This window comes from Anomalospiza imberbis, chromosome Z (genome assembly GCF_031753505.1).
Source record: "Anomalospiza imberbis isolate Cuckoo-Finch-1a 21T00152 chromosome Z, ASM3175350v1, whole genome shotgun sequence".
Taxonomy (NCBI): domain Eukaryota; kingdom Metazoa; phylum Chordata; class Aves; order Passeriformes; family Viduidae; genus Anomalospiza; species Anomalospiza imberbis.
The window spans coordinates 9,187,230-9,215,015 of NC_089721.1; the positions used below are offsets into that span (position 1 = coordinate 9,187,230).

The window sequence follows — 27,786 nt, forward strand, 5'->3', positions numbered from 1 at the left end:
CTCCTGAACAGCTTCAAAGCAGCTGCCAAAACCCAACATGAGGAAGAGAAAAGGTGTGTTAACGCTGCAAGGCAGTGTTGGGGAGAGCCAGGAACAGCCACTGCTTCCCTGTCCTGCAGCCAGCAGCGCTGCCTTGTGATCCAGCACAGCTCAGCACCAGAGCAGAGGGAGGGAGGAGAAATAGCCCCGTGACTAAAGGCAGTGCTGAGACACTGCAACCCACACCCTGTAACACATTGATAACAGCACCAGCTGGACACAGCCATGCTCCAGGGAAGGGGCAGGTGGGGTGGGCAGCTTGGCTGTCCTTTGGAGCAGAGCCAGGGAAACAGAGCCACAGGGAAATGAGGCTAGCTGGGAGGAGAGATGTTACAGGCGGAGTGAGGAGCACTCCTGAAGTACTTCAGGCATAAGTAAGTACAAGAGGAGGGGCTGTTACAGGTAGCAGTTGTATGTCAGGGTTAGTGCACCACGTGCCTTCAGCCTCTCCACTGAGACACTTTCACATGATCCCATGTCTGCCCGCAGAGGTGTTAGCTGCTTTCTTTCATTTGCCACTCGTGGCTGAACTGACTGCAGGTAACAACAATAAAGAAAACACTGAGCTTCTCCATGCAGGCAAAAAAAATAAAATAAGATTTATTTTAAAAGGTAGGAGAAACAGAGCAAGTAGTATGGTCCTTTACATTCCAAGCCCTCTACCCACCCTCAGTGTAAAGCAGCATGTTGTCCAGCCTGGACTTGTAGAGATTTCAGCCAGGATGAGTGATAAGGTTTCACCAATGATTCCCTGACTTTAGCTCTGGTTAAGGACTGTGGAGGAGTGTGCCAGCACACTGATGCAAGAGCAGTGAATCCCCTTTACAAGAAAGATCTTCTTGACCTTGCCTCAACTTCTGTTGAAGTGCTCCTGCACTCAACAAAAAGGACACTTCAGTTTTGTTTTTTACTGCCCAAGCCCCATTTCCCTTGGCTCCCAGAGCAGCAGATACACAAGACCAAGAGAATATTGAAAGAGGTAGGTAATCAGATACTTGTGACAGAACAGGTTGTTGGGAGATACCCAGTTTGTGACTATTCACAGTGCTAGGCGAGGAGTCTCCAGGAACACGGAAGTACTGACACACAGCCTGTCAGGCACTGTGGGTCTGTGCAGAGTGTAACTGTTCCCATCCTCTTCCCTCTGCCAGGATCAGACTGGTCCGGATACTGCAGGCACAGTACTGCTCAGTGCTGAGGAAAGTGAACTTCTGCATCAGCCCTGTCTGAAAGCACAGGGCCAGCTGAGTGCAGCAAAAAAAAAAAAAAAAAAAAAAAAAGGCCTAACAGCACTGGAAGAGGACAGATCTGAGCCACTTGGACCTGGAAGACAGTCAAGAAACACAACGCCCCGGAGGATACAAAAGTATTACATTTAGGTATCCCAGTACAACAAGCCGGCAGTTATCTACGCAGCTCACCATGTTCTGTCTTTCTTCTGTCTGCCCTCTGACACAGAGAGCATCCCCAGGGTACATCAATGAGTGGGACACAGAGAAATGAAGCAATTAAGCCAAACACTTCAGGGAGAGGATTTTTTCAGCTATTGAAGAGTTCCTGTCTTTCTCAACTATGAAGAGAAAGACAAGACAGGCCCCATCTAAAAAGCTTTGCTCCAGTATGACTTCCAGCATGGCAGCACAACCACGCAGGAAATTTGGCAATCTTGGTGTGTGCTTGGAAGCACTGCAGTGGGTCAGCAGCTATGGTCTTCTGATCCCTCTCCACGCTCAGCTGACACATACTAAGATTCTTCCAGAGCTTCCAGAGTGTACTACAGCACCACTACAGCTCCCACCTGCCTTCAGCAGCTGAGTAGGTCAGGAGAGCTGCACATCCACCAGATACTTCAGATAAGGCACAGTCAGTGAAAAGGCCTCTTCTGGCCCATGCCAGACCTGTGTCACCCACCCACTATATCACAATCTCAGTCTCTAGCTGTGTTTCCATTGCTGAGATTTTGTTGAAAATCCTCTTTACAGCAACAAACTTGCTGCCTTTTCCACAGTTTTAAGCCTCATCTTCAGCTCGCCGCTTCTGCCACCCCGCAAGGCTCCCCACCACCACTGCCTCTCCAACCCAGGAAGACACTGTAGCTGACTACTGTGGCATGCATTCTGGTAGCCCTGCTCCTTCCAGCCCCAGCCCTAGCCCTCCAACAAACTGTGAGCTCCCTCCAGCAGCCTGGCCATTGTACTGCAAGCACTCTGTGCATCACAGCTGCTGGGAACCCAAACTTAGGCAGATTTTCCCTGGTCTCTGTGTAGTCATGGGATGGAAGCTGGCTGCTGCTCTCTGTTTTTCCTGCTCTGTTTCTACATAGCTTGTGGCAAGAGATCCTACAGGTGGAACATGAAGGGAAGAGTTCCTTTTCTCCTCCACATCCCAGGAAACAGCAATTGCTGTTTTCCCTCCTGTACACCACCTCCTCTTACCGTGTCACCCAGGCTGTACATCCTCAGTGCAGTGAGCTCCTCTCTTTAGACATGTTCATGGGAGTGGAACTGAACTGTGGTGAGAAGCAGAGAAACAGCATTGACAGGGGAGCACAGGCTGGCAAGGAATATTCCAAGGAATACAGTCTTGATCCCAAGACCACCAAATAAAACCTATGACCCAGGAGAGAAGAAACCAAGTGCTAGCTGTGGAACACTGGTGTCTCCTGCCTCTGGGCAGGGAAATTCCATGAGTCCCAGAGGGGCTGTGGCTTAGCAGAGGATATGCCCCAGCTCACCTGCTGGATTTCCTGCATTGCCAGGCGTATGGAAGAGCGGAGGCGAGGGAAGGCTCGTTGGCTGCTCTCTCCAGAGCCAGGCTTTGTTCTACTCTTGTCTTGGGTCTGCTGGTTTTGGAAATTCTTGGTCCTCCTGAACCACTGCAGAGCAGGTGTGCTGCTGGAAGGCATGGAGGGGCAGGACTGCTTTTCTGCAGGGGTCTCTCCCTTGTCTGCTGGTGAATTCAGTGTGAGACTCTCCAGATTTTTGTAATTCAAGCTCTCACTACTTTTCTGGAGAAAGGAGAAGTGGATTCAGCAGTGCATTGCAGACCCTTCACACACACTGAACAGCACAACGAAGACAAATACCCAGCTGTGTCCACTGCTGACATTCAGGGGGCAGTGGGCTGTCATCATCTGCCAGTGCCTCTCCCCCATCTCAGGACTCCCCAGCTAGCAGTGTTTCCCAGTGCATGCAGAAGCAGCCAGGCTGCTTGGCCAAAATGGAACACCACTCAACAGGAACACATAAGAGATGCTGCTGCAGTGTCTCTAACCACCCACTCAAGTCAGAGTCCATGCCCCATCCTTTTTTCCCACTGAAGACCCTCGATATTCACCTGCTCACAGGGGACAGTCAGTATTTCCATGAAGGGCTGGATGCCCACGCTCTGGTGATACCGCACTAGCTCGGTGAGCGAGGCATGAGCCCGGTCCTCCCCCAGGATGACGTAGCGTGCGTTGGGCTGCACCTGGATCATGTAGTGTCTGCAGCGCCCCTCGCCCCTGGGGAGAGGGATGGACAGAAAGAGTCAGGACATGGGGCCTCAGTGTGTCAGAACCTGGTTCCTGCTTCCTGCACCCGTGGTCTCCAGAAGCCAGTTGTGATCAGGATCCTCAGTGATAAGTACCACACAGAGGCAGGACATGTGCACTAACTGGTGCTCATAGGTGCTGCAATCTCCTTCCAGCCTGGCTTTCCCTCTCAGCCACAGAGTACACCTAAGCAGGACCTCTATCCTTGGAGCCACAGCACCCCACCCACAAACAGGTCTATTTTTTTCAGCAAGAGACAGATTCTGCAGTATCCCATCTGCTACTGGAAACTCTCTGAGGCATCAATTACAGGAGAGGCTGAACATGATCCTCACTGGACTCCTCCGCAGGAGTAAGCTCCTCCAGAGCAGGTGATCTCCTCCAGTCAAGCAGTTTTATAGAATCACAGAATTCAAGAATTTTATGACTCTAGAATTCCAGGATCACAGAAAATCACGCAGTGCTCAATTTCACAGAACTGCTTAGGACAGAAAAGCCTTTAAAATTCTCAGGTTCAACCCTTAACACAGCACTACCAAGTCCACCATTAAACCATGTCCCCAAGTGCCACATCTACACATTTTTTAAATACCTCCAGGGATGGTGACTCTACCAATGCCCTGGGCAGCCTGTTCCTGTGCTTGACATCCCTTTCTGTGAAGACATTCCTTCTGACATTCAGCCTGAACCTACCCTGTCACAGCTGGAGGCTGTATCTTCTTGTCCTGTCGCCAGCTGCCTGGAAGAAAAGGCTGACCCCCACCTAGCTACAGGGTCCTGCCAGGAGCTGTGGAGAGCAGTAATGTCTCCCCTGAGCCTCCTCTGCCCATTACTTACCGGTATGTCAAGGTGTAGCCTGGTCGGCTCTGGCTGATCCGAACAAGGAAGCAACCCAAAGGCTTGTCAATCAGCAAATTTTCAGCTTCCCTGGAATCAGGAAAGAGTTTTTCAGCAGAGAGCCAGCAGCTGCCTTGCCACACTGCTGGGATTTGCATCCTATCTCATGTGCTAGCGCAGTAGTGTCCCAGGGAGCGCAGCATCTGCCCCATGTTTTCCTGGCTACAGGTCTCCTGACTCAGGCTTGGTGGTGCAGGAGGCATTAACAGGCTGAGGAAGCACCACACTCTCAGCCAAAGCCTCTCCAAGCATGGCTGCTCCAAACCTGCTCCAGCAGTCTGATTGTGCAATAGCAACATCTGTCTTCCAGCATCAAGCATATCACAAAGCATCACTGAGATGAGGAATCTCTGCATGTGTGCACTTCCTGTGGTCCAGGAATGAAGAAGTCAGGATGCTGTGGGGTACTGGGTAAGCCCAGCACCTTAGAAAAACATCAGCTTGGATTACACCACTCTGGCTTTCTAAACTTCCTGCTGGAAGGAGGTCTTCCCCTTCTCTGCCCAACAGACAAAGCTCTGCTTTGTGCTTGTCATGTGCCTTGCTCCAGGCTAAAGGTGACTGCAAATAACCCGTGCAATTTGGGGTTGCTCTGACTGCTCCATTTCACTAAGATGAGCTTACACTGCTGTGTGAAAACTTAAGTCTCTGTTTAAGCACCAATGTCTTTGGGAAGGATCTGCAACTTCCTTCATTGTGCAGTGCTCATGGCTAATCTGTACTTGAATTTAGACTGTTTTGTCTTCCAGACACTAATTCCTCTCCTACATTCTTTCATCTGTGGACAAAAGCATTATTACAGGTTAGGGCCTCAATAACTATCTTTAAAAAAAAAATTAAAAAGAAATGCAGCTACAAGGGAGCTGTGAGCTACTGTAGTGTCCTTTACCAAGCTAATGTGCTGTGTAATGTCTCTGAGTAAATGTTCACACTGACAGCCTGAAAAAAATCCAAGAACATACATCTAATAAGACTGAAGGAGAATTGCAGTTTCAACAGAAAAAAAAAAGTTAGAAACTGAAGCAAGAGGATGAGGGTGTTCAGATGGCAGCAACATTGACAAAGAAATCCCACCGATTACAGGATATTGGCAGTTAACAAGTGTGGAGCACCAATTTGCACATAGGTGAGACCATACGGCCATCCTGCTAATGTCTGATCATAGGCACTTCTCTGATTATGCCACTGCTTGACTCAGAAAGTAGTGCTTGACTCAGCCAAGAGAGTGAAGTGTGAGGCAGACCTGGTAGAAAAACTTCAAGCATTTAAACAAAATCTTGCAAACAACTCCATAGGAAAGAAGGGCTTAGTGGATATCCCTCCCAGACTAAGCAGAAGCAAATGCCACCTACGCTGCACCCTCCTTAGACGGACAGAGGTACTAACAAAAACCCTTCCTTTTCCTGTAGCAAAGGGCTTTGGTGGAGTTTTGCCATTGAGTACTCACTAAAGCCCCTCTTAATACTTTTTAAAATAAAAGTAAACTGAATCCTATATTCTCCTGCTGTAAATTGTGGTCCTCTCCTGACCTATACTGAAATATGAAAAACAGTCGTAATGTATCAACCAAAAAGTTCATCTTCATGTCTCTGCAAATGGTCTAGAACAGGGAAAGTGCATGTGTAAATTTCCTATCTGATTACTTTACAAGCCTCCCATCCCTACACAGGATCTGTATTTAGGGACGCAGTGGACTTGTGTACTGTGAGTTTCCATTGTCTTTCCATGGACCTACATAAAGTTTCAGCATTTACAAGCTCTGACAGGGACTCCCAGGCTTTCCCCTAAGGGTTTGACGCTCACAGATTAAAAGGGAAAAGTTATGCTGGTCACTCCCATTCCCATTCCACTTCCTTCCTGGCCAATCCAACCTACACAGTCCCAAGGACACACTGCTGTCTTCCTGTGGTCACTGTGTTCAGAGTACTCACCTCCGACTGATCATCTCATGCAGCCAGCTTGGAAAGGCCCCATCACCCTGCATGACCTTCTGGGCCTGTGTCTCTGTGAACCAGCGCAGAGTTGCTCCTCTCTTGAGTTTCCTCACTTTTGCTTCTTCCCCAGTCTGTTCCTCAGTTCCCAGAACAGGAGGAGGCACAGAAGGGTTCAAGAAGTTATCAAAAGGAGTGGACTGAAAGCAATGAGAGAGGGAAAGTCAGCATGAGAGCAGAGTCAAAGACAGGGGACATTTCAAAAGACCACCTCAGCAGGTGACCCCATTCCTGAGTCCCTTAAGAGAAGATCAGTCACCAGCTACTAGAAGCTGCTTTCAGTTCCTCAAAGGTCCTGACCATGCTTTTTATCTAACCACAGTAGGAAAGGACTCACACTTCTCATGACAAGAATGATAACATTCTCTTGGGACTGCATGCAGGAGAACATGTGCGTGCAGAAGGTGGCTGGAGCAGGGAACCAGCACACCTGGCTAAGGGCCCCCAGCAGTGCCGGTATTGCTACCTTTGTTAGTTTGCTGCGTGGCCGTGGCACTGGTGGCTGTTGTGACTGATCAGAAGGATGAGGATTAGACTGAGGGCGCCTCTTTCGTGGCATGGGGACTGGAAGCGAGTTTCTTTCTGCAACAAGAAGAAATAAGTAGGTGAACTCTAGCATCCAAGATCCACGAAATCTATTCTGCACAGGCCTAGGACTGGGATAGGCTCTGCTGCATGGATTATATGGTAAAACCACAGCCTGGCCCTCCTTCCAGCACAGACAGGCAAATGACTTTTATTATGCTGCTTCTACTCCCCACAGACAATGCCACACTTCCAAAGAGCAGAAACATCATCAGCTCCCTGCCCACCACACTGATGGAATTCCCATCCCAGGGCAGGCCATCATGATCTGGAGCTTACAGCACTTCAAGGTGATCGCCACACCAGTGGACACGCACTGGGTCAGTGCGAGTGGGAACAACTCACCCTGGGCCTCTGCTGCCAGTGCCAGCTGCTGGATTCTTTCTCTCTCTGCCTCGTCCTGTAGCCGCTGTGCTTGAGCTCTCAGCTCAGTCAACAGTTTTAGGAAACCCTTCTTGCATCTGAATCCCCTAAAAACTGTTCAGAAAAAAGCCATGGTTAGAAAAAAAATGCTGTTCATGCCTTTGTAATTCTCTCAGAGAAGAGAGTGCTCCTCTCTTGGAGAAGAACACTGGGTGATAGTCCTTCATCCAGTACAAAGCCCTCAACACCAGAATCATGTTAAAAAAGAGCAATGGAAACTCTACTGTGAGCAGACAGCCAAAACCCTGTGAGAACTGTCTTCTATTTTCTAAGCTGCCAGATCACAGATTTATAGAAATCAAATTACAGATCTAAGCTCATCCATAATGCCAGGGCACTGAATACCTAAAAAGAAATCTTCACAGAAGGACCTGTTAACCATCTATCTCTATGTCTCTCTAGACACTATGAAGGAGACAGGATTTCCTTGATGCCAGCCCACAGGAAAACCTTTCCCATCACAGGGCTCACCCAGGAGCATTACAGACATTGTGTCATCCCACCTACTCTGCCAGTTATTAAAACACATGAAATGAAAGCTGCACCCTCTCATTTCCCACTACCCACACATGTTCCCCATAGATGATAACAGTGCACAACTTGTGACTGTCCGATGCCTGTCACACTGTATGGTGCACAGTTGGAAGCTGCTCAGATGCTCCAGCAGTGCAACAATCCTTACAGAAGAAAAATGCAACAGAGGGGAGCTAAGCAGGGTGACAGCATCCTCCTCCTGGCTGCACAGTCCTCATGTAGCCTGTGCAAAGGGAAGTACCAATCTGCCCACAGCCACTCTGAACAGACAGGCTGCTAGAGCAGATGCTACGTGGAAAGGTAAGAAAAAAAACCAAACCAGATGAAAATTTTACCCCCTTTTGCCTGTCTCTGGAAGCAGCAATGAGATCTGCTTCACTCATTTCTCTCTCCCCAGTTCAACACAACTCACAAAAAATCCTTACTCCAGAGGACAGTGAGCCAGACCTCAGGACACGGCCAAATCGTGTGCATGCCCTGCTCAGCCCAGCTCTCCTGCACACATTTTCCCTTTCCAAGGCTGACACTGAGGGCTCTCTCCCTGATTCAGGATGAGCACTGGGAATATGGGCATTTGCAATAAGCACTTTGACTTCGACCTTGATACAGAGATGGCACCTGCCCTACCCTTCTGTCCTCTGCAGAGGTGGAGAAGGGACTACAGAAAAGGTTTTCCTTCCCCTGGTCTGAGATCAGCTCCTGTCCCAGTGCTCACCTTTCTGTATGATAACTGCTGCTCTTTCCAGTCGTTCCACATATTTTGCCAGCTGTTCCTGATGCCAATATTTAAAGAAAAGTCGAGACTTTCTGTGAAGTTGGAGGAGAAAGATGCAGTGAGAAATACTGTCTGAACTTTTATCCATCGTCCTTTGAAGAGCCCATTCCTACAACCACAGAATTCTCCCTGAAGAGAACCAGGTGACAGCTTACATGTGTAAAATCTTAGGCTTCCCATTCCCAACAGCAGTGATCCACACCTACCCACAAATCCAGCCTTTCAGCTCTGTACTTTGCAGTATTTCCAAGCAGCTGAAAGAGACGAAAAAAACAATTTTACAGCCGAAGCAAACAACAATTTTTTTTAGTTGCATGAAGGGGCATAAAGTGCCTCAGCAATTCCCAACAGTCAGTAAACTGGCTGTCAGTCTCTAATGCACCTTGAGGTACAGCTAGGATCACATTTTGGAAGAACATCTGCAAAGGGGTTCCCAGAGGCAGATTTACTTCAGCTCCCGGGGAGGCAATTCTGTGGAGCCTATTTTATTCTTGGAAGTGTTTTTCCTCACTCTGTTTCCAAGCCCTTTGGAGGACACAAGTTGCAAGGTCAGCACAGCAAGACTTCTGGGAGAAAGTCTGTTTTCCAATTCCAGTTTCATTTTGCAGACTCCAGTGATAAAATTTGGGTCACTCAGAAAGATACCCTGACACTTGGAACTGAAAGCAGCTCTAGCTGCAACACACAGACAGCTTCCTCTCTCTCCTGCTAATCCAGGCTGCGAAATCATAGTGGCACTTTTTGCTAATATCTCACACAGGAAAGCAGAAGTGTTTTTCCTTCTATCTCAGCCAACTTCCACAGTGCCACAATCCATATCCACAGGATCTTCTTTTTGAAATGCATCCCATGATTTTTGTGTCTCCAAGCACACCACACTGCCTGTTTACAATAATCTCTCCTTCATCTATGAGATTCTCTTGTGACCTCAGTCGGGTTTGAAACTCTTACTATTCAGAAGCATCAGGAAGTTCAAGGAAGCACTGTGAAGGCAGGAGGAGCTACTGCCAGGAGAGAATTGTTCCAGGAGATCATTCAAACCCTTTTCTTAAATGACTAAAAAAAAACCCCTCAGTTGGCTTCTTTACATGATTCATTCTCACTATCAATCACAGTTGACACTGGCAGGAAGGAGAGGCTGGGAAAGTGGAGAAGAGGAGGTGGGGAACTGCTGCCCTAGATGTAGGAAGGAAAAGGCTGGCAGGGTAAAATCCTGTTCCTCTGCAGAGCTGAAAGGATGTTTATGTGTGTAACAGTCAGGTTCTAAAAGTGCTGATAGTATATTTTGCCTGTACAGAGTCAAAATTCTTGGTTTAGAAACATCTTCCCTAGCCTGGGAGACATTCAGTGCTGGCTGCTTGTTCAGCATTGTCTGTATCTTCTTCTCCCATGCGGCCATCAGGAAAAAGCTTGGAGAGGGCCCTGATAGCAGTACTTGAGTGCCTGCCATGCTGAGTTCAGTGGACACCCTTGACCACTATTGTGACTCCCAAATTAAATACATGGGCCAGTTTTCATTTCACAGCACAACACCACTTTACAGCAAGTAAATTTAATTGCTACATAACAGCTCAAGAAAGATTTAATTCATCATGGTACCAAATGTTCCTTAAACATTAAATGTCCTTGCCTGGGATCTGTGTTCCCCATCACCACAAAATCTCATCCTCTTTTTTCTGTCCCTTTTACTCGGTTTCCTATGCTACTCAGAGTAAAAGCCTATGAAAAACAAACCAGACTGCACAAAACAAAGTTAGTATTCCTACCTTTCTTTTGTGAGGGGAGCACCAGGTTTAACTAGAAGAATTCCATATCTGTGGAAAACAAACCAGTACAAACAATAAAAGCCACATCCTTGATGGGCTGAGCTGATCCCTATCACCCTGACAGCAAACAACTAATCACTCTCTTTCCCACTCAGCCTCCCACAGCAAATCAACCCATGACCTCAGACCACATGAATTTTGAAGAGACTCTTTCACTCATTGCCCATATCTGGTTATCAGGGTAATTTCCCAAATAATATCTAACAAGAAACATTCAGAGGTTTTAAAAGACCTTTCAGCAAATTCCTCAAAGGAGGGTCTCCAGGAGAAACCATCTCTTCGGATACGGATTGTCTCCAACAGCCCATTGTACCGGAGCTGAAGCAGCACCACAAATAGGATCAGAGAAACAAAGAGAAAAGGTCATTATGACATTGGTTTTGCTCCTTTGTAGGCAGAAATCACTTCATTCAGCCCTAACCTTCTCCAGTTCAAAATTAAAAAGGTTTTTTCTGAAAACGTTTCCTTGGTAAAGAACTGAATTTACCTCATCCTGTAACTCTGATGATTAACCACTCTGAGTTAGAAGTTGGAAACCATAAAAACCAACGACTGAAATAACTTCACCTTCCAGCCATGGGTACTGCTTTGTTTCTGTCCCTTAGAGGATAGCTTCATATTTCCAAATCTGGACACAGAAGTACTCTGAGGCATGAATGAACTTCCTCTTAATCCTATCCTTTCTCATATATATTCAAGAGGATGCTGAGCTTTTTGAACTCTTCCCATCATTTTCAGTATTCTTTAAGGCATCTATACCTCAGACCTGACAGCATATCCAACTACAATCATATCAGTGCATTTCAGATCCTATTAAAGCAATCCCATCTTGGTTTCTATTCAGAGTTGCGCTGGCTGATGGGTAAGAACAGTCTCCTCTGGGAAGCAATTTTTCCAGAGTACTGTCTAAACCAGTCCCATCCAGGGGGAGATAAAAAGATGAATCCTAGCTCCTAACAAGCAGATCTCATTGCATCCATGAAAAAGAAATGAGAGAGATCTAAGATTGCAAAATCTGGACCTAGCAGTCTGTGTCAAAAAGACAACCAAGTTCTCAGAATCTTTACACATATATAAAGAATGTGGTCACTCTTTCTCTTGCAAGGGAACTGAGTCACCTTTCAGAGCCTTTTGGTGGAATCTGCCCTTCCACTGAGATGTGGTAGAAGGCCCTGTAAAGGACACTGCTTTGGCTCACCTGCAGCAGCACCACCTGGTTGTCCAGCACACCTGGCTCCTTCTGGCTGTTGGGCTTTATGCAGCGCACAAAGTGTGGGTTGGCAGAATACATCCTCTCCATGAGCACCATCAGGGAATGCTGGCAAGGGCAGAGGAAGATCAACAGTCCATCAAGCCAAAGCACTGCCACATGTGCAATATCCTGCAGCAAGAACTGTTTTCTCATCCCGCAGCAACTTCCTGGGTTCTGGCAACAACTGGGCCCATCCCACCATGATCAGCCCTGCTTGGCAATCAGGAAAACCCCTCTCTACATAATGTCTGCTTTAACCATGCTTAGCACTCTGCAAGCAGTGCAGTGGTAATTTTATCACTGCTTTCATCTCACAGGGCACCTCAGGCAGCAGTACCGTACCCGGAACTGAGCTCCAGCAGACTGTTTCCGTGTGCTGTTGAACTTGTCATCTGCTCCTGGTATGACCTGAAACCAGACCAAAACAAGGGATCAGCCCCAGAAAGAAGTGCTTGATTGACAGCCAAGGAGCACTGCTGGAAGGCAGATGGCAAAAAACGAGGGAGAATGGATGTAATGGAGGGAAGACCAGCTAAGCATATAAATGGGAGAAGCGAGCACAAAACATGGTAAAAAACAAAGGAGAAACTGTTGCAAGCTGATTGCTGTCTGCTCTTATTTTAAACTAACTTCTGCCTGCCCCTTTTCAGATAGTTTCTGAAATAATAATTAGCAGGTAATATTTATCAATTGTGATGTGGACCTGAAGTGCAATACCTTGGCTTTCACATGAGGCATCAGGGTCCCTGTCCTGGAGATCGTAGCTGGAAGAACAGAGACAATTAGTTGATTTTGTACCTTTGCAATCTACTAGGGCTAAAAATTCAAACCTCACTTCCTGCACAAACGTCCTTACAAATAGTGAGTCACAGGGTGTTAGGTTTCACCAAGTGGAAATACTGTATGAAGCATACAAGGCAGGCATTCCTAATTTCTGCCACTGAGAAGACATGACAATCAGGTTATTAACTAAACCTCAATGACTTTCAGTAGAATTATCATCAGTGGGCATCTACCAGTGCAGAAAAAATGGCACAGGCAACAAATGGGGAGCTCACCTACAGCACTCAGGTGGTTATTTAAAGTCAGGTAGCTTATAACTAATTCAGTGACAGGATGAGAAAATCAGGGAAGTTTAATTTACTAAAGGATCTAGTAAGAGTCTTGTGTACCCTTGATGCAATGGTTTCATGTGAATCATAAAATCACAGAATGAGGTTAGCAGTGTCCTCTGGAGATCGTCTGGACCAAACCCTTTGTTCAGCACCTAAAGCCATTGCCCAGACTGGAACACTGACCTGAGAACAGGTTATGTCTGATGTTTATGAACTTTGAAAGAGTTGGGACTAGGCTAGGTAGCTTCAGTAACAGTGCAAAAATGGTAACGAAGAAAGATAGTCTTAAGCAGTAGCTGAAAAACACAGTGGAGAAGAGAAATTAAATTAATCCATTTCTTGTAAATCCCAGAAAGTGGCATGGACTGAATGGGAACAAAAAATTACAAAATTTCTATACCAGAAGCACTGAGTCCAGCCAGCCAATTTCCAAGGAAGTATCCACCTGGCCTTTCTCTAAATTTTTAATTTAATTAGAAGCCTTAGAGAATCTGAAGGCTTATTGATAACTGGAAAAGGGGAGCGTAGTGGTAGGAGAAAAATAATGCGTGGCCTGAGAGTTTTTTTTAACAAGCTGTGAAGCTCCATTTTTAGCATCTATGATCTTGACCAGCTTCATTTCTAGACAAGAACAGAGTGTGTAGAAAGGACCAGTGGAGACAGTCCTGCACTGGCCTTGGAGAAGATGGGAAGGCATCTGAGCGGCAGCTAATTCTCTGGAAGGGGATACAATCTACCTTGCTTTCCAAGGCAGGGAATAAACATGTCACTCTGACAGCTCTGTAGATGCCAGCAGCACCACTCCAGGCTGCAGCATTCCCAGAGTCGCCCTGGCGCTGCCAGCTGTGAAACACATGAGCCTCATGCCCACACTTAACTCTCGCCAAGGTGGGCCCTGGCTCATGACGGCTATGCAGAGGGACTTGCCTGTGAACAGCACACTGAGCAAGGGGGTGACACTGTTGATGAAGAGCCCACGGACGTTGGCTGGCACGGTGTCTCTGTTCTTCTCTAGAAAGCCCCTGGCAGCATATTGTACCTGGGGAAAGGGCAGCAGGTCACAAAGGACAGCAGTGCTCACAGGCTGGCTGTAAAAGCCCCTTCCATAGCCTGCTGGGGGATGACCATGTGTTAAACTGACTGTACTCTGGCTTGCACATGAATTCTTTAAACACACATGCACCCCATTCAAATGCCAGCCCTGAGGAACGCAACCATGCACATGCCAGAGGCATCAGAACCACGGGAGTGCAGCATAACACCGAGACGTCCACCTTTTACATGTTAAATGTTATTTTTTTATAATAACAAATGCCACAAATAATAATTTAGCCAAGAATGCTGAGATTAGATTATTAAACTGCAATTTACAATGACCTGAATCATTATAGCTGCTCCTGTTCCAAAAATTATCTCCAATCAGTTCAACTTAATGTGGACCAATGCTTTCCATACTGGTGGCAGTAAAGTTACATGCAATAATGCTAAATCTCAAGCTGCTTAGATACCAGTGAACATGTAAATAACTGCCTCCACTTTCAAAACATTAATTACCCTGCTGTTTACACAGTGTTCCCAGGTGTTTGCAAAAAAATAGTCACTGCTATTGGAACCCAATAGGTAAAGAAAAAGCCTTTAGCCTGTCCTTTGGTGCTGCACAGTGGACACAGTAATTTATAAAGTACTATTTTAGGACTAGAGTCCTAATAGAACGGTGATTAGAAGAATAGCAGATTCTTCTAATGCCCTACACTTCTGAGAGGTACCCCACTTTCCTGAGGGGGTCTTCTCTTCTTGTACCTTTTTCATAAATCCCTGGGAATTCTAGTAGGGCAATCCATTGGAACATATCACTTCTGTTAGTATCATCCTCAGACCACACATTCCTTAACATCAAAGCCTTATTTGTCAGGCAACACTCCCACCCCCTCCAACATAAACATTCAGCACTCTTCCTGCAAACAGTACATACTTTCCCAGCATAGTGAATGATGCTGAAGCCCAAAACACGGCCTCGTGCTGGCTGGAAGTGTAAATTCCCCTTAAAGCTGCTGTTTAGTTTATCCACAAATGTCTTATCAGTTGCCTGCAAGAGAGCAGATTTCATAAGCTGCAACAAAGGCCTGATGAGGACATACAGATTCAAAACAAAGTGTTGGAAGTATCCTTGGGAGTGCAATAGTCTTCTGCTGTACCTTCTCTCTGACCCTTATCAGGGATGCCAATGCCACTAGACTGCCTGTGATCTGGATGTCTGGATGTCTCAGAAGTCACACATGGGGACATCTCTGTTCATCCTGCACTCCAACCCAAGAGCTTTCTTTGTAGCCCAGATATTCATTGATATATCAGCCCCCAGACTATTTTCTCTGCCTCCCCCAGACTATTTTCTCTGCCTCCTCTCTCATGCATACCTGAGGGAATGCACTCTGCTCATCCAGAAGAGACAGCAGCCCAAGTGGCTTGGCCAGGAGCAGATTCTGCAGGAAAGAAGATGCATGGCACATTTGTAAAGCAGTGCAGGACATCCCCTCTCACCCTCACTATCCTTTGCAGATGTTCCTCCCAGGTGCATCTCGTCCACATGGTAGGAAGAGCAAGACTTTTCTCTTGACTGGATGGAGCGATTATATTCTGTCAGTCCTCTTACTCACCAGAATAAGTTCATTATTGTTGAATGTGATGGTCTCCCAAGGCAGCCCTTCCTCCTTATAGGCAGTCTGCTCCAGCTGGAAAATGTGCTGAAATAAAGAAAAAAGAGGTTGAAGCACCCAGCAGACTTGACTAGACAAACCCTAAACATCTTCCTTTCTGCCCTGAACAAGAGGACATAGCTGTGGCACTCAGCCACAGCATGAGAGGTCCAAGATGTATTTGCTGTTCTCCATGGTTCTCTGTAACCCTGGCACTCACTGGTACTGGTGCATAAAGCAGAACACTTGCCAGAGTGTAAGTGTCCCTGCTATTATGACTTTGATTACTGCTTGCTCCGTCTAGCTTTTCCTTTCCTGTCCCAGTGGCTCCCCTGCCCCAGCAGGGAAGGTTGCTGCTCTCTATCGTGCTTCACTATTCACTATTTCTGTCCTTCCAGGCAATAGATATGCTTTTACCCAAGCTCTCCTGCATGTGCCAGGTAGAGCAGTGTTCTGCTTTCTCTGCAGCACAAGGTGAGGTCACCCCCAGCAGACTTACATGGTTGAAGAAATGCTGCAGTTGCTCATTGGCCAGGTTTATGCAAAGCTGTTCGAAACGATTCACTGCAAAGTTTTCAAACCCAAAAATATCCAAGATGCCTAAAAACAGGGAAGAAGAGCACGTTGTGTAGCCTGCAGGCCATCCCTGCAGATTACTATGTACACCAACACGAATTGAATCTCTTATCACACAGCTCTTGTGGCACAGGGAAAATGCATCCAAGAGAGACACCAGTGGCAGCTCTTCCACAGCTTGGAGAGTTAGTTAAGAGAAGACCCACTCCGGCTTCTCTGCTGAGCCAGAGTGCCCCAGAACTACAGCCTCACAGTTGCTTCAGATCAACTGACTACTCCGAGCTGAATAAAACCCCACCGACTTCATGCTGCTGACTCTTATCTCCAGCAGGATCACTGTTTTGATAATGCATCCCAGCAGGCAAGCTCTGTGAAACCTCATGCTGTGCCTTGTCCTTCATCGTGGCTGAGGGATGCACATTTGAGAACAGAACAGGAGCAAAGCAGGCAGAACTCACCTATCTCCCTCAGCTCCACCTCAGGATCCACGTTCTCAGCCAGCAGCTCATTGATCTTGCAAACAATCCAGCCAAACACTCGGCTGTAGGCCACCTTTGCAATGGAGTCCCGAGCATCTGCACAGAGGGAACAACAGCAGCTCACCGACGGGCTTTGCAGGAGAGCAGGGGACACAGCACACAAGCTGGCTCAATGTCTCTATGAAGCCATTTTAAAGACCAGATGAACATTGGATTGTCCCCATCCTTTGCAAGTGGGAACTGTAAAAACAGCTCTTTAATTTAAAAATCTTCACTATCTTTCTACACGATCAGCCATGCCATACCAGGGCATTTTTGAGTCATGCCACCTTTCAGAATACCCAGAGACTTGCTCTCCCTTCTGAAGATACACTAAGTATGGATACCCTCACTGCTATAACCAGGTAGAAGCTCCAAATTTTTCTTGGAAAACTGGATGGTTCTCTTCCTCCTAGCCCATAGCTGCTAAGTGTTTAAATGCTGTAGGCAAGAAAAGCACACAATTGATGGAAAGCTTGCTGACATTCTAAGGAGACCAAATTAACATGACTTATGATTAGAGATGTTTATTTTATTGTCTAGAGAAATTTGTAAAAAAGAACTATCTAATCCTATTTCATTTTCTTCTTTGATTTATTTGAAGCAATAACCTCTCTTTTTAATTATCTTTTAAAGTACTATAATTTAAATGAACTTTTTGGTACAGATTATTTTAGATTATTTTCTTGTTTTATGGAAAGGGAAATTAACAGCTTGTGCTTGCTATTTTACTCCTTTCACTCCATTCCTGACACTTGTGACATCGTTGTGCTTATGGTTGTTTCTCCATCTAATACCTAGAGCTCTGCACACTGCCAGCACTCTGCAACAGGAGCCTTCCCCTCTTTTGCACAAATACCCAGAGTTTCTTTCTGGGCTGGACTGAGGCAGAAAGCAAAGCTAATTCCTTGGTTTCTCATTTAATCTCTGCAGTCTCCTGGAGACCAAACAAAAGCAGCATTCATGGCCCTCCATGTCAGTAAGAGACTAAACAGATAAACACTGACATACTTTCTCTTTGAGAAAGGAGAGGAATGAAGGGGCACAGAAGGACATCTTTGTTCCCAACAAGCTACACATGTGTGGGGATACCCTTCCATTAAAGCCCAGTCTTTCTATCCAGCACATCTGCAATTCATTGTGTTTCCTACCTTCTGCCTGCTGCTGGGTGTGAAAACGCTGGATCTGCTCGCCTCGGGTCACTGATGTTGTACAAATCAGGCATTTTAACAGCTCGTCCTCCTGGACTCCAAACTGACCCTGGGAAACAGGAAAGAGAAGAGGACAGTCAGTTTTACACCCTTGCTCTGCTTGTGGGGATTGTGTCTGTCTGTGTGTAATGGGGTCATGACTCAGGCTCAGGCCTTTGAGCCCCACTGTAAGGCAAGTGCTACTGCTGGCACCAGAGTCAGATGTGGGCTCTGATCCGCTCCATCCTGGCAGGGACCAGCCTCACACACCCGCTCTCAATCGCTTTTTGTTTTGATCTTCCAGTGCTGCCACCTTTCACCTTCTTTGGGAGCCACGCCAGTCCCTCCTGAGCAGTTTAATGACTTATTGAACAGCACCACACGGAGGTTACTGTGCAGGTGCTGAAGCATCTGAGCTTCAGAGTCACAGGAACCCACATGAGAAGCAGGAAACAAAGCAAACCTCAGACACACGGAACCCCTCAGTGATTTAACAGGAATTCCCCTCCTGTGGGCAAGAAAGGAGGAGCAGGCTTTCAGAAATAAGATAAAAAGAAGCTGGCTGCTGAACAGACGTAGGTGGTTCTTTCAGGTATGGTATAGGAGTTAAACAAGCAAAGAGATGGGAGTGAAACCAAAGAGCAAGGGTGCTGGGATTTCAAACAGGTCGAAATGAAAAGAAATAGGAAGGGAAGAAGTATGTTACTTTTTCCTGTCCTGTGTTGTCAACAAAGCAGGATAACTTCTCCATCCCATATAAGAAAAACGGAATGGTCCTGGGAAATATATACTTCTTAATCTGTGATAACTTAATGCAAAATAATAGAAAGCTTAATTCAAGATAACCAATAAAAAATGACAGCATGTAGGGTGGTATCCTTGGACAAAATTTGATGAAAACACAGAACAAATGTGCTGATATTGCATACCTGAATTTCTCCAAGGCATCATCAAACTCATTAACATAAAACATGTAGTTTTAAAAAGCTTGTGCTTTATGAAGTCAGCAAGGTATACGCTGACTATGCAAGACACTGGTTCTAGACACACAAGAAACAGAAGCTGAAACACATCTCTCTGGGTATGAATAGCAGTGAACACAAATGCTGACATGGGGTCAAACTGTACATTTCAAAAAAAAAAAAAAAATCCTTGTTCTTTAGAAACCTTCACATTCTGAGGCAGAAACATCCTTTGGCAGGAACAGCTCCTGCAGTCACACAGCCACTGGGGAAGAACATAGTACCCATAAGGGTTCGTCAACATTTCTTCTGACTCACCGCTGCAGCCTTCAGCCATCCCTGGGAGGCTTCACTGACCTTCACAGACCCATTGCTCTCCTCAGGCTCAAAGGTCACATTGCCCAGAGACAACACACCAGCCAAGATAGCCTGCATGTCCACTTGCTCCTAAAACACAAAAGAAAGGTGACTGAAAAGTCACCTACGAGCATGTAGCATGTACAAGACAGACGACCCAGAAGTTGGAGAGGTTAAGGGAAGAGGCACAGGCAACCTGTGGGAAAAAGCTGTCCACAAAGTCTGGCAGACTCAGGTGGTCTGAAAGTAACATGGAAAATCTAGAGAAAGAAATAGGTCTGAGCTTCAAGAGAGGAGCTAGAAAGAAACCCTGTTCCTGCAGGAAGCACAGAGGGAAATGAAACAGCCCCAGGACTAACCTGTTCTTCGAAGCCCACCATGTCAAGGGCATTGCAAACCTCTTGGTATTTGTGCTTCCAGCGTTCAGTGACTTCCTGTGTACCAAATCGTCCTCTTATGTACCTAAGAAAGTGCATAGCCTATAAAAACTGTCACACAATCGGCACTGTAACTCAGTTGTCCTCGATGGGAACAAAGCAAGTCACCAGAAGGGGAAAGAAACTTTTCCAAGGTAGTGCAGCAGAGACCCCTGACCTCCCAGCTTCCATGATGGTCTGTTTCTCTTCATGTAGCTCCACTCATCCACAGATAAAACCCCAGGGCAGAGGAAAAAAATCCATTATGCTCTTTTCCCCTTCACCACCCATCATAAAGACTGCCTTTGACGCACCTGTAGAGTGAAGGATCCAATAACCCATACATCTCCTTCTGCTCTGAAGACAGTCCAGCAAACATGTAGTAGAAGATGTGGAAATTCCTCTCCCCAGTATCTTGGTGTACCACCCGTGACTTCTCTAACAGGTACTCACTCAGTTTTGCACCTTGCACTGCACACAAAAAGGTGACAGGGTGGGGAACTTCACTCTGGGGGACATAAAGCTGCCTGGGCTGTCCCACATACCGTCTTTGGTGACAGGAACACAGAATTGTCTAAATTAACTTTCTTGTGTGCAAGGCCCTCTAGGCTGCCCAGTACACTGGAAATGGGCTTCTCCATGCTTCCTGTGGTCTTAGAGATTTCTGATCACCTCTTTTAGCAGAAACAAAGGCTTCTGGCATCACAGAGTATTACTAACGCTTACCCTGCACTCTCACCCCCATATCCTTGCTGTACTCCCACTGTGTCCAAATCCAGGCCTGATTCTATCCAGGTCCTATCCAACAGTGGTTGCTGTGATATTCTCACTTAATTGCACACCCTTCCCACAGGGAGGCACATGCCAAATTTTTACCCTCCACAAGTTTTGGCTACTCAGGCCACTCCCTCCAGTTCCTAACCACTCCCCAAGCTAATGACTGCCCTTGGCTTTACCTGTATTTTTCTGGAAACGCAGCTGTATGTATTTTCCAAAGCGGCTGCTGTTGTCATTCATCACTGTCTGGGCATTGCCAAAAGCTTCAAGCAACGGATTCACCTAAAACAAGTGAAGAAGCAGAACAACAATTCTTCAGATTAAGCAATCCAATTTAACTTACTTTGAAAAATTTATTTTTAGCATTTGCTACTCAGAGTTCAGCTGGAAAAGGAACCACCCTGTGAATATGGATGAGCACCTATTTTATCTCTGCCTGAACAGAGAAATTCAAAGAGGCAAATATCACAAAGACTAAGCAGCATGAGATAAACGATGATCAGTACAATTGAACTGATGGGATCTCAGTAAGATCACCGAGACATTTGTTAGAAGATAAGGTTGGTACAACCTATTTCCACATAGTATCTGCTATCACTAGATAATTTGAATGCTATATAACAGCAATAAACAAATTCACCAAGGCACTCAGTTAATATGACAGCTTAGCTACTGAAATTTGTAGACATAAGGACAGTATATTATAAAGAAATTACAGAACAATCAGACCAACTGGCTAAGCTGGATGCAAAGGTGGCAAAATGAGAGTTTTACTGTATTTGAGCAAAGAATGCCTGTCAACTGCAAAAAAAATGCCTCAGAGTAGATGCTGGGCAGCCTGATGAACACAGCTTTAAGGTACGATGGTAATCCCTCAAAGGACTTGTCACTGTTGAGGCAGGGACAGGAATAAAATTACTCCATTGTCAGAAAGCAAAGAATGAGAATGAATGTTAATTTGAAAGTACATTACTCTTTTATAGAGAACATAGTGAAGACTAATTTTATTGGTCTTAAAGTAAAAACATTTCACACCATTGGTGCACTATGAATAGCACATGGTGGTAGAACATATCTATAAACAATATGAACAGAAAGAGATAATAAATAGTTTACATTCCTCTCGGACTTTTTGCCACACTTAGCCTGGTAGAAATCTCTCTCCTTTTCTCTTTGACTGAACTGAGAATATCCATATGGACTAACTTAGTCCTTGGATATACCTACAGGAACCAAATAAGATGCATATTATTTCTTCATTGTCATCTCCAGGCTTTCCAATAGCAGCTTATCTGGGCTGAAGTGAGTTATTTCCAGTGAAGGAACTGCAAGCTAGCTCTAGGCACTCTGCTGAGCAAACACAGCTCTCCTGCCTGAGGAACCTGCTCAGGTCAGAAGCAGCCTGGCACTGTGGCCCAAGCCAGCTCTAAGCAGAGACAGCAGGTGTACCAATGCCATGTTCCCACAGCCCAGCACAGGCATTCACCTTGGATCCACTATGGATGACACCACACTGAAATAATAAACCATTCCAGAGCCCAAAGCACAGCATGGGGCATTGGGTTTACGGGTCAGTATACTGGTTACAGGAGGAGCTAAAGCTGCTTTCTGTGAGGAGATGCCAGACACTTTTCCCATGTCCAACAGAGCATTTCCAGCCAAGAGAGCCATACAGACCTGCCACTGGCCAAGGCTGAGCCCACCACTGACAATAGCAGCGCCTCTGGGATAAAAACTGCTGCACACCCACAGAAGGGAGAGAGGAGCGAGTGTGTGTGAGAGGAACAGCTCTGCAGACACAGGCTCAGTGGAGGAGGAGGGGCAGGAGCTGCTCCAGCTGCCAGAGCAGAGATTCCCCTGCAGCCTGAGGTGCAGCCCATGGTGAGGCAGCTGTGCCCCTGCAGCCCCTGGAGGTTCAGGGTGGAGCAGAGATCCATCTGCAGCCCCTGGAGGTGCAGGGGGAGCAGAGATCCACCTGCAGCCCCTGGAGGTTCAGGGGGAGCAGAGATCCACCTGCAGCCCCTGGAGGTGCAGGGGGAGCAGAGATCCATCTGCAGCCCCTGGAGGTTCAGGGGGGAGCAGAGATCCACCTGCAGCCCCTGGAGGAGCCCACACCAGAGCAGGTGGATGTGCCTGAAGGAGGCTGTGACCCCATGGGAAGCCCTCCTGCCAGGACCTGTGGCCGGTGGAGAGGTGCCCGTGCTGGAGCAGGTTTGCTGATAGGACTCGTGACCCTGTGGGGGGCCCACACTGAAGCACCCTGTTCCTGAAGGACTGTACCCCGTAGAGGGGACCAGACTGGAGCACCCTGTTCCTGAAGTACCCCAGGGAGGGTATTGACACTGGAGCAGCCTGCTTCTTAAGGAATGCATCATGTCAAGGCACCCACGCTGGAACAGTCTGTTCCTGAAGGACTGTCTCCTGTGGGAGGGACCCCATGCTGAAGGGGAGGAAAAACATGAGGAAGAAGACAGTAGCACAGATAAACTGTGATGAACTGACCTCAACATCCATCCTCCCTCCAGCCTGTGCTGCTGGAGGGAAGAAGGTAGAGAAACTGGGAATCAAGTTGAGCCTAGAGAGAAGGGAGGAGTTGGGGAAGGTGCTTCAAGATTTGTTCTCATTTCTCATCATCCTACTCTGACATTAAGTGGCAAGAAATTAAATTAACTTTCCCTAAGATGAGCCTCTTTTGTCTGTGATAGTAGTTGCTGAGTGATCTCACAGTCCTTATCTCAACCTATGAGTTTTTGTTATGTTTTTCTACCCCTGTCCACCTAAGGAGGGGGAATGACAGAGTGGTTTGGTTGAAGTTAACCTACCAAAGAAAGACCTCTATGTTTCTACAGGAAATCTGAGAAGAAAGACTTTAAAATTAAGTAGTCCAAGAACTCACTCTTGTTAATCTATCACATGGAACATTTAACGTATGATTTGTTTAAAAAAAAACTCAGAACTCCCTGGGGGGAAATTCAAGTAGAAATATTTCAGACCAAAGAGTAAAGTATGTTTCAAAATGAGCTAGCAAAGATATATGAAAAGAGCAGGGATGGCAGCTAGCAAGCTAGCAGGTACGTGCCTGACAGTATAAGTAGCCAAGGATGGGTTACTAAAGGGTGTGTGGATTCTTCATCTCTCTGTACCATCAAAACAAGGTCTCATTTTTCTAATGAAAGTTCTTGTTCTACCTCAAACAGGAAATTATTTTAAAAAATGTCACAAATCTCTTGTAAAAGAGAACATGATAAATGATTGCAATAGTTTTTTCTAATTTAAGAATCTTCTCCAGCAAACAGAATTACTCACAAACAGATATCTCACCATTCTTATCCACTATTTTCTTATGTATCTTATGTGTGGGTCCCTGATTTCCAGTGGTGATCCACCAGCTGGCTTCCTAAGCCTAATGGAAGTTGTCTTGCAGAAGTGTTGCTTCTGCACCTTCAAGCACCATCCTGCATGACCTACCTGAAGTATCTGCTGCTCCAGCTGTGAGTTGCCTTTGCATAGGTTCATTATGTGCTGCAACAACAACTTTGTACTCTCTGTTTTCCCAGCACCACTCTCTCCGCTGCCAAGAAAAAGTAAAAGAAATTCCATCAACCACATAAGTAGAGTTGTCCTGCCCTTTATGGCTCAAGGGCTTCATCACCTGAGAGTGCTTTGCAAGAGTTTCACAATTTTTTCAGCAAAAATCACCTGTGTGAGTAAAAACTCACATGCCACAGCTTTACACATGAACCATGTGGTTCTGGTCCTTCATCAGGGAACTTTTCCCCTCTGCAAGGGAATACAGACATATCCCAGGCTGTCACTTCTGGATGGGATGTATCAGACAGACCATTTGCTCTGCTTAAAAAGCCATCTGGTACATCAACTCCCTTGCATATGCTGGAGCCTACTTCCTCTTTCTCCAGAGAGATTTACCCTATCTACGTCACATCCACAGCTGGATACTGATAATGAGATGCTGTGGCAGTCTCAGATCTCAGGTGTTTCACACATCCATGTGCCAGACATCTGGGAATGCAGGTGAAGAGCTGCCCACACTCCTACAGTGCTAGCAGTGCACGTCACTGTGCTGTCACGCATCCATGTCACTGTTCTGTCACACATCCACAGCGCCTCCACCTCCAAGTCAAACAACCAGCTCTTGGAAAGTGTAATTTCCCCTGTCCTGAGGAGGAGAGGGCATGTACAGTCAGTGAGACAACACGTCCTTAACTGACAACATGGCACCAGCTGAGAATTTCAGCATATGCATGGGAAAAAAAAATTGCAGGAAATGCTGGAGGTATACTTGAGGGCAGGTCCTCTTTTCCTTTGAGCCGACCTTTGAGCGTGTGGTGTGGCTTTACTGCTTTGTAGCTGCCAGTGGCTCTGCGCTTGATATCAAGTATGTGTCATGGGTGGCTAAAAGTCTCAAGTACTACAGCAGGTCCCTGATCTCAAGCACAGGTCAGACTAGCACCATCCAAATACATACCAACAAAATAGGACCATTTTGCCAGTTGAGAACATGCCATCCAGTGCACCTGCTCAGTATGTCAGGTTTATTTTTGTTTTTCAGTAACTTTCCTCCTCCACCAAAAAAAAATATCCAACAGCACTTCCATGGTTCAAGCTTGACCTTAGACCCTCCAACAAGCACAAGACCTTCACAAGGCCCTGCATGCACAGCAGGTGTGTAACTACCCCCAGCTCTGAAGAAATGCTGTCATCCTCAGGTGACCCAAGTGCTGCAGCACATGCAGGCTATGACTAATGTCCTTTGGGACTGGGAAGGCAAGAAAAGACAGTAGAATTTGTGGCTGAAGACAATTTGGTAGCAATGAACACTTATGATCTGGCAGCAGCTGCTTCATCCAACATCACCTCTGAAGAATGTGATCCAGACCTCCCAGACTCATTTGGAGACACCAAAGAGACCACCAGGGACAGCAGATCTTGGTGTGTCCCTGTGCTGTTGTGGTGAACTGTGGTCTAACAGGAGTGACTTCATCTTCCCTGTTCACCCCAACTGTGCTCATATAGGAAAACCTGTTAATTAGTGTTTCACCACCCATAGAGAGGAAAACCACAAACTTCCTGTGACAGTAACACACAGACCAGGTAAAAGGACAGGAGTATATCAGAACTGAACTGCTGGCAGAAAACAACCAGACCACTGACCACTCCACAAATTCTCACGGGTTACTCTTTCTTGTCTTCTACCTCCCAAGACAAATACAATGACTGTTCTCTATCCCCCAAAGCCCCACCAGTAGTGCCTCTTGCACCTGCTGACCCCACAGCCACCGCTTCCTGAGAGCACTTCACTTCAGCACAGGCACCAATTGCCTGAAGGCACAGAAATGAGTGAGGTTCAAGTGCCCCTCAAAGTCAGCTCCCAGTCCCACCAAAACACTCAGCAGTGATTCAGCAGTTGATTTCCACACTATGTAGACCAAAAGTACTGATAAAATTATCAGGCAAACACAAAGGAGCATTAAATCAAACAAACTGACAAGTAGCATTTTAACTGAGACGATATTTAAACTGTTCTCTACAACACCCAGCTGTAGAGAAGAGGCAGTTAATGTTTCAAGGCTTTCTCCTTACTGCTCAATGCTTTCTCTGCTAAATGATGTGCTGCATCATTTAGCAGAGAAATAACCTGCTGCGCTGCAGAGTTCCAGCAGAATAAGAGCGACAAAATGGAGTAAAATGTTTGTGATACTGGTAGAGTCTTTGTTTGAAAGAACCATTTTCCCCTGACTTCTAGAGTACAGAACTGCCCACGACTTTAAGATCCTCCCCAACCAGATTCCCAAAGGTCTTAGAGCAGAAAAGCATAGTTTAATACTTCCTGCTCTTTGGTTACACTTGGGAAGCTCCACTTTGTGAAAAATGGTTCCTTCCATTATCATCCTTCCAACCTTTACTACAGCTTTTACCATGGCAGAGCACCCAATGGCTTTTCCCAGAGCTGAACTCCAGTGGCTGGTTCCCCATCAGAAGTGAACCTGGCATCTTTAGTGTTGTAAAGATTGCTGGCCGAGCTGCTCCAGGAAAGCCAGTTTTTTCTGCCTACACGTTCTCACGATGTGCCCGCTAATCTGTCTCGAAAGCGGTCGGGATGAGGGATGTGTTGCCAGCACAGATGGATTTTGACTCACCAACACAACCGGAGAGAAGCTTCACCCGAACCTTAGGCAGGGAATGCCAGCGAGAGCTCGGGGGCCGCCCCCGGCCCCCCGCCGGCCCGGGACCCCCGGCAGCCGCTCACCTGATGAGGATGCACTGGTTGCGGGGTCCGCCGCCCCCGCGGCCCAGCATGGCGTGGTAGGCGCGGCTGGCCACGGCGAAGATGTGGGGCGGCAGCACGTCGTTCTGGAGGCGCCGGTACCGCTCGGAGACCTGCGGGGAAGCGGCAGCGGAGAGGGGTGAGCGGCCGGGGGGCGGCGGGGCGCGGCGAGGGGTGCGGCGCTCACCTCTCTCCCGTAGAGCGGCAGCGGCTGGAAGGGGTTCATGGCGACGAGGATGTCTCCGATGTCGGTCTGTGGGGACGGGACAGCCGGTCAGCCGAGCGCCCTCCGCCGCGCCGCGCCCCGGCCCCCGGCACTCACGTAGATGTGCTGCTGCAGGAAGCGCTCCCGCAGCCCGGCCAGCAGCGCCGCCTCGTCCAGCTCGGCCAGCGCCGCCAGGTCCCCGGCCGCTCCGGGCAGGGGGCCACGCTGCCCCGGCGGCACCATCGCCACCCTACCCTATCCTGCCCTGCCCTGTCCTGCCCGGCTCGGCCCGGCCCCGCCGCGCTCCGTCCCGCCCCGCCCCGGGACCGCCCGCCGGGGCGGGGCCGCCGTTTGAACGCGGGGCGGCGGCGGGACCGGCAGGTAACGGGCGGCGTGGGCGGCCTGGGGCGGCGTGGGCGGCCTGGGGCGGCGTGGGGCCGGGGCTGGATCCAGAACGGGGACCAGAACCGGGACCAGAACCGGGACCGCCACCACCACCACCACTACCTCTACCACCACTGCCCCTGGGACCGGTGTTGGTGCCGTGTCGTGTCCCGATCTCCACCCGTGGAAAGGTCCTGGGCAGGATGAACCCCTGAGCAGCCCAGCCTGACTTTGGTGGTAGCCTCGCTTTGGGCACAAAGCTCAACTGCATGACCCATAAAGATCCCTTTGGCTAAATTAGTCCCTGATTCCACCAAGTATTTCCTGAATCCATGTCACAGTCAGAGAAAAGCATTTGGTTAAAGTTTAGTAAATGTTTTGCAGTGTGCTCATATGATTTTTTTTTTTTTACTGGAAACATTTATTTATTTAAAGCATATTTCATTTGATTAA

The 27,786-nt window shown here is 47.3% G+C and overlaps 2 protein-coding genes across 4 annotated transcripts; both read right to left on the bottom strand.

Moving 5' to 3' along the window:
- Positions 1-1,316: 1,316 nt before the first annotated feature.
- LOC137465235 (unconventional myosin-X-like) lies at positions 1,317-12,976 on the bottom strand. 3 transcript variants are annotated; one of them, XM_068177154.1, is made up of 15 exons: positions 12,572-12,974; positions 12,197-12,262; positions 11,801-11,920; positions 10,835-10,920; positions 10,543-10,590; positions 8,983-9,030; positions 8,717-8,808; positions 7,390-7,521; positions 6,926-7,041; positions 6,400-6,599; positions 4,409-4,498; positions 3,376-3,541; positions 2,774-3,046; positions 2,475-2,548; positions 1,317-1,362 (listed from the first exon to the last, which is right to left on the bottom strand). In XM_068177154.1, the coding sequence occupies exons 1-14, from the start codon at positions 12,590-12,592 to the stop codon at positions 2,498-2,500; spliced, it is 1,509 nt and encodes a 502-aa protein (XP_068033255.1). In that variant the 5' UTR covers positions 12,593-12,974; the 3' UTR covers positions 1,317-1,362; positions 2,475-2,497. The 3 variants fall into 3 exon arrangements, with proteins under 3 accessions (XP_068033255.1, XP_068033257.1, XP_068033256.1); XM_068177155.1 differs by lacking the exon at positions 1,317-1,362 and adding an exon at positions 1,767-1,791 and having other exon boundaries at positions 12,572-12,976; XM_068177156.1 differs by lacking the exons at positions 12,197-12,262; positions 12,572-12,974 and adding an exon at positions 11,170-11,368 and having other exon boundaries at positions 11,801-11,924.
- A 759-nt stretch (positions 12,977-13,735) lies between these two features.
- On the bottom strand, positions 13,736-27,272 carry LOC137464857 (myosin-IIIb-like). The gene is made up of 15 exons (XM_068176412.1): positions 27,067-27,272; positions 26,932-26,997; positions 26,727-26,857; positions 23,927-24,029; positions 20,638-20,740; positions 19,996-20,152; positions 19,625-19,727; positions 19,227-19,355; positions 17,908-18,016; positions 16,697-16,813; positions 16,162-16,262; positions 15,624-15,710; positions 15,384-15,449; positions 14,942-15,055; positions 13,736-14,008 (listed from the first exon to the last, which is right to left on the bottom strand). Exons 1-15 carry the CDS (start codon positions 27,190-27,192, stop codon positions 13,736-13,738), a joined length of 1,785 nt encoding a protein of 594 aa, XP_068032513.1. The 5' UTR covers positions 27,193-27,272.
- Between the last annotated feature and the right edge of the window lie 514 nt (positions 27,273-27,786).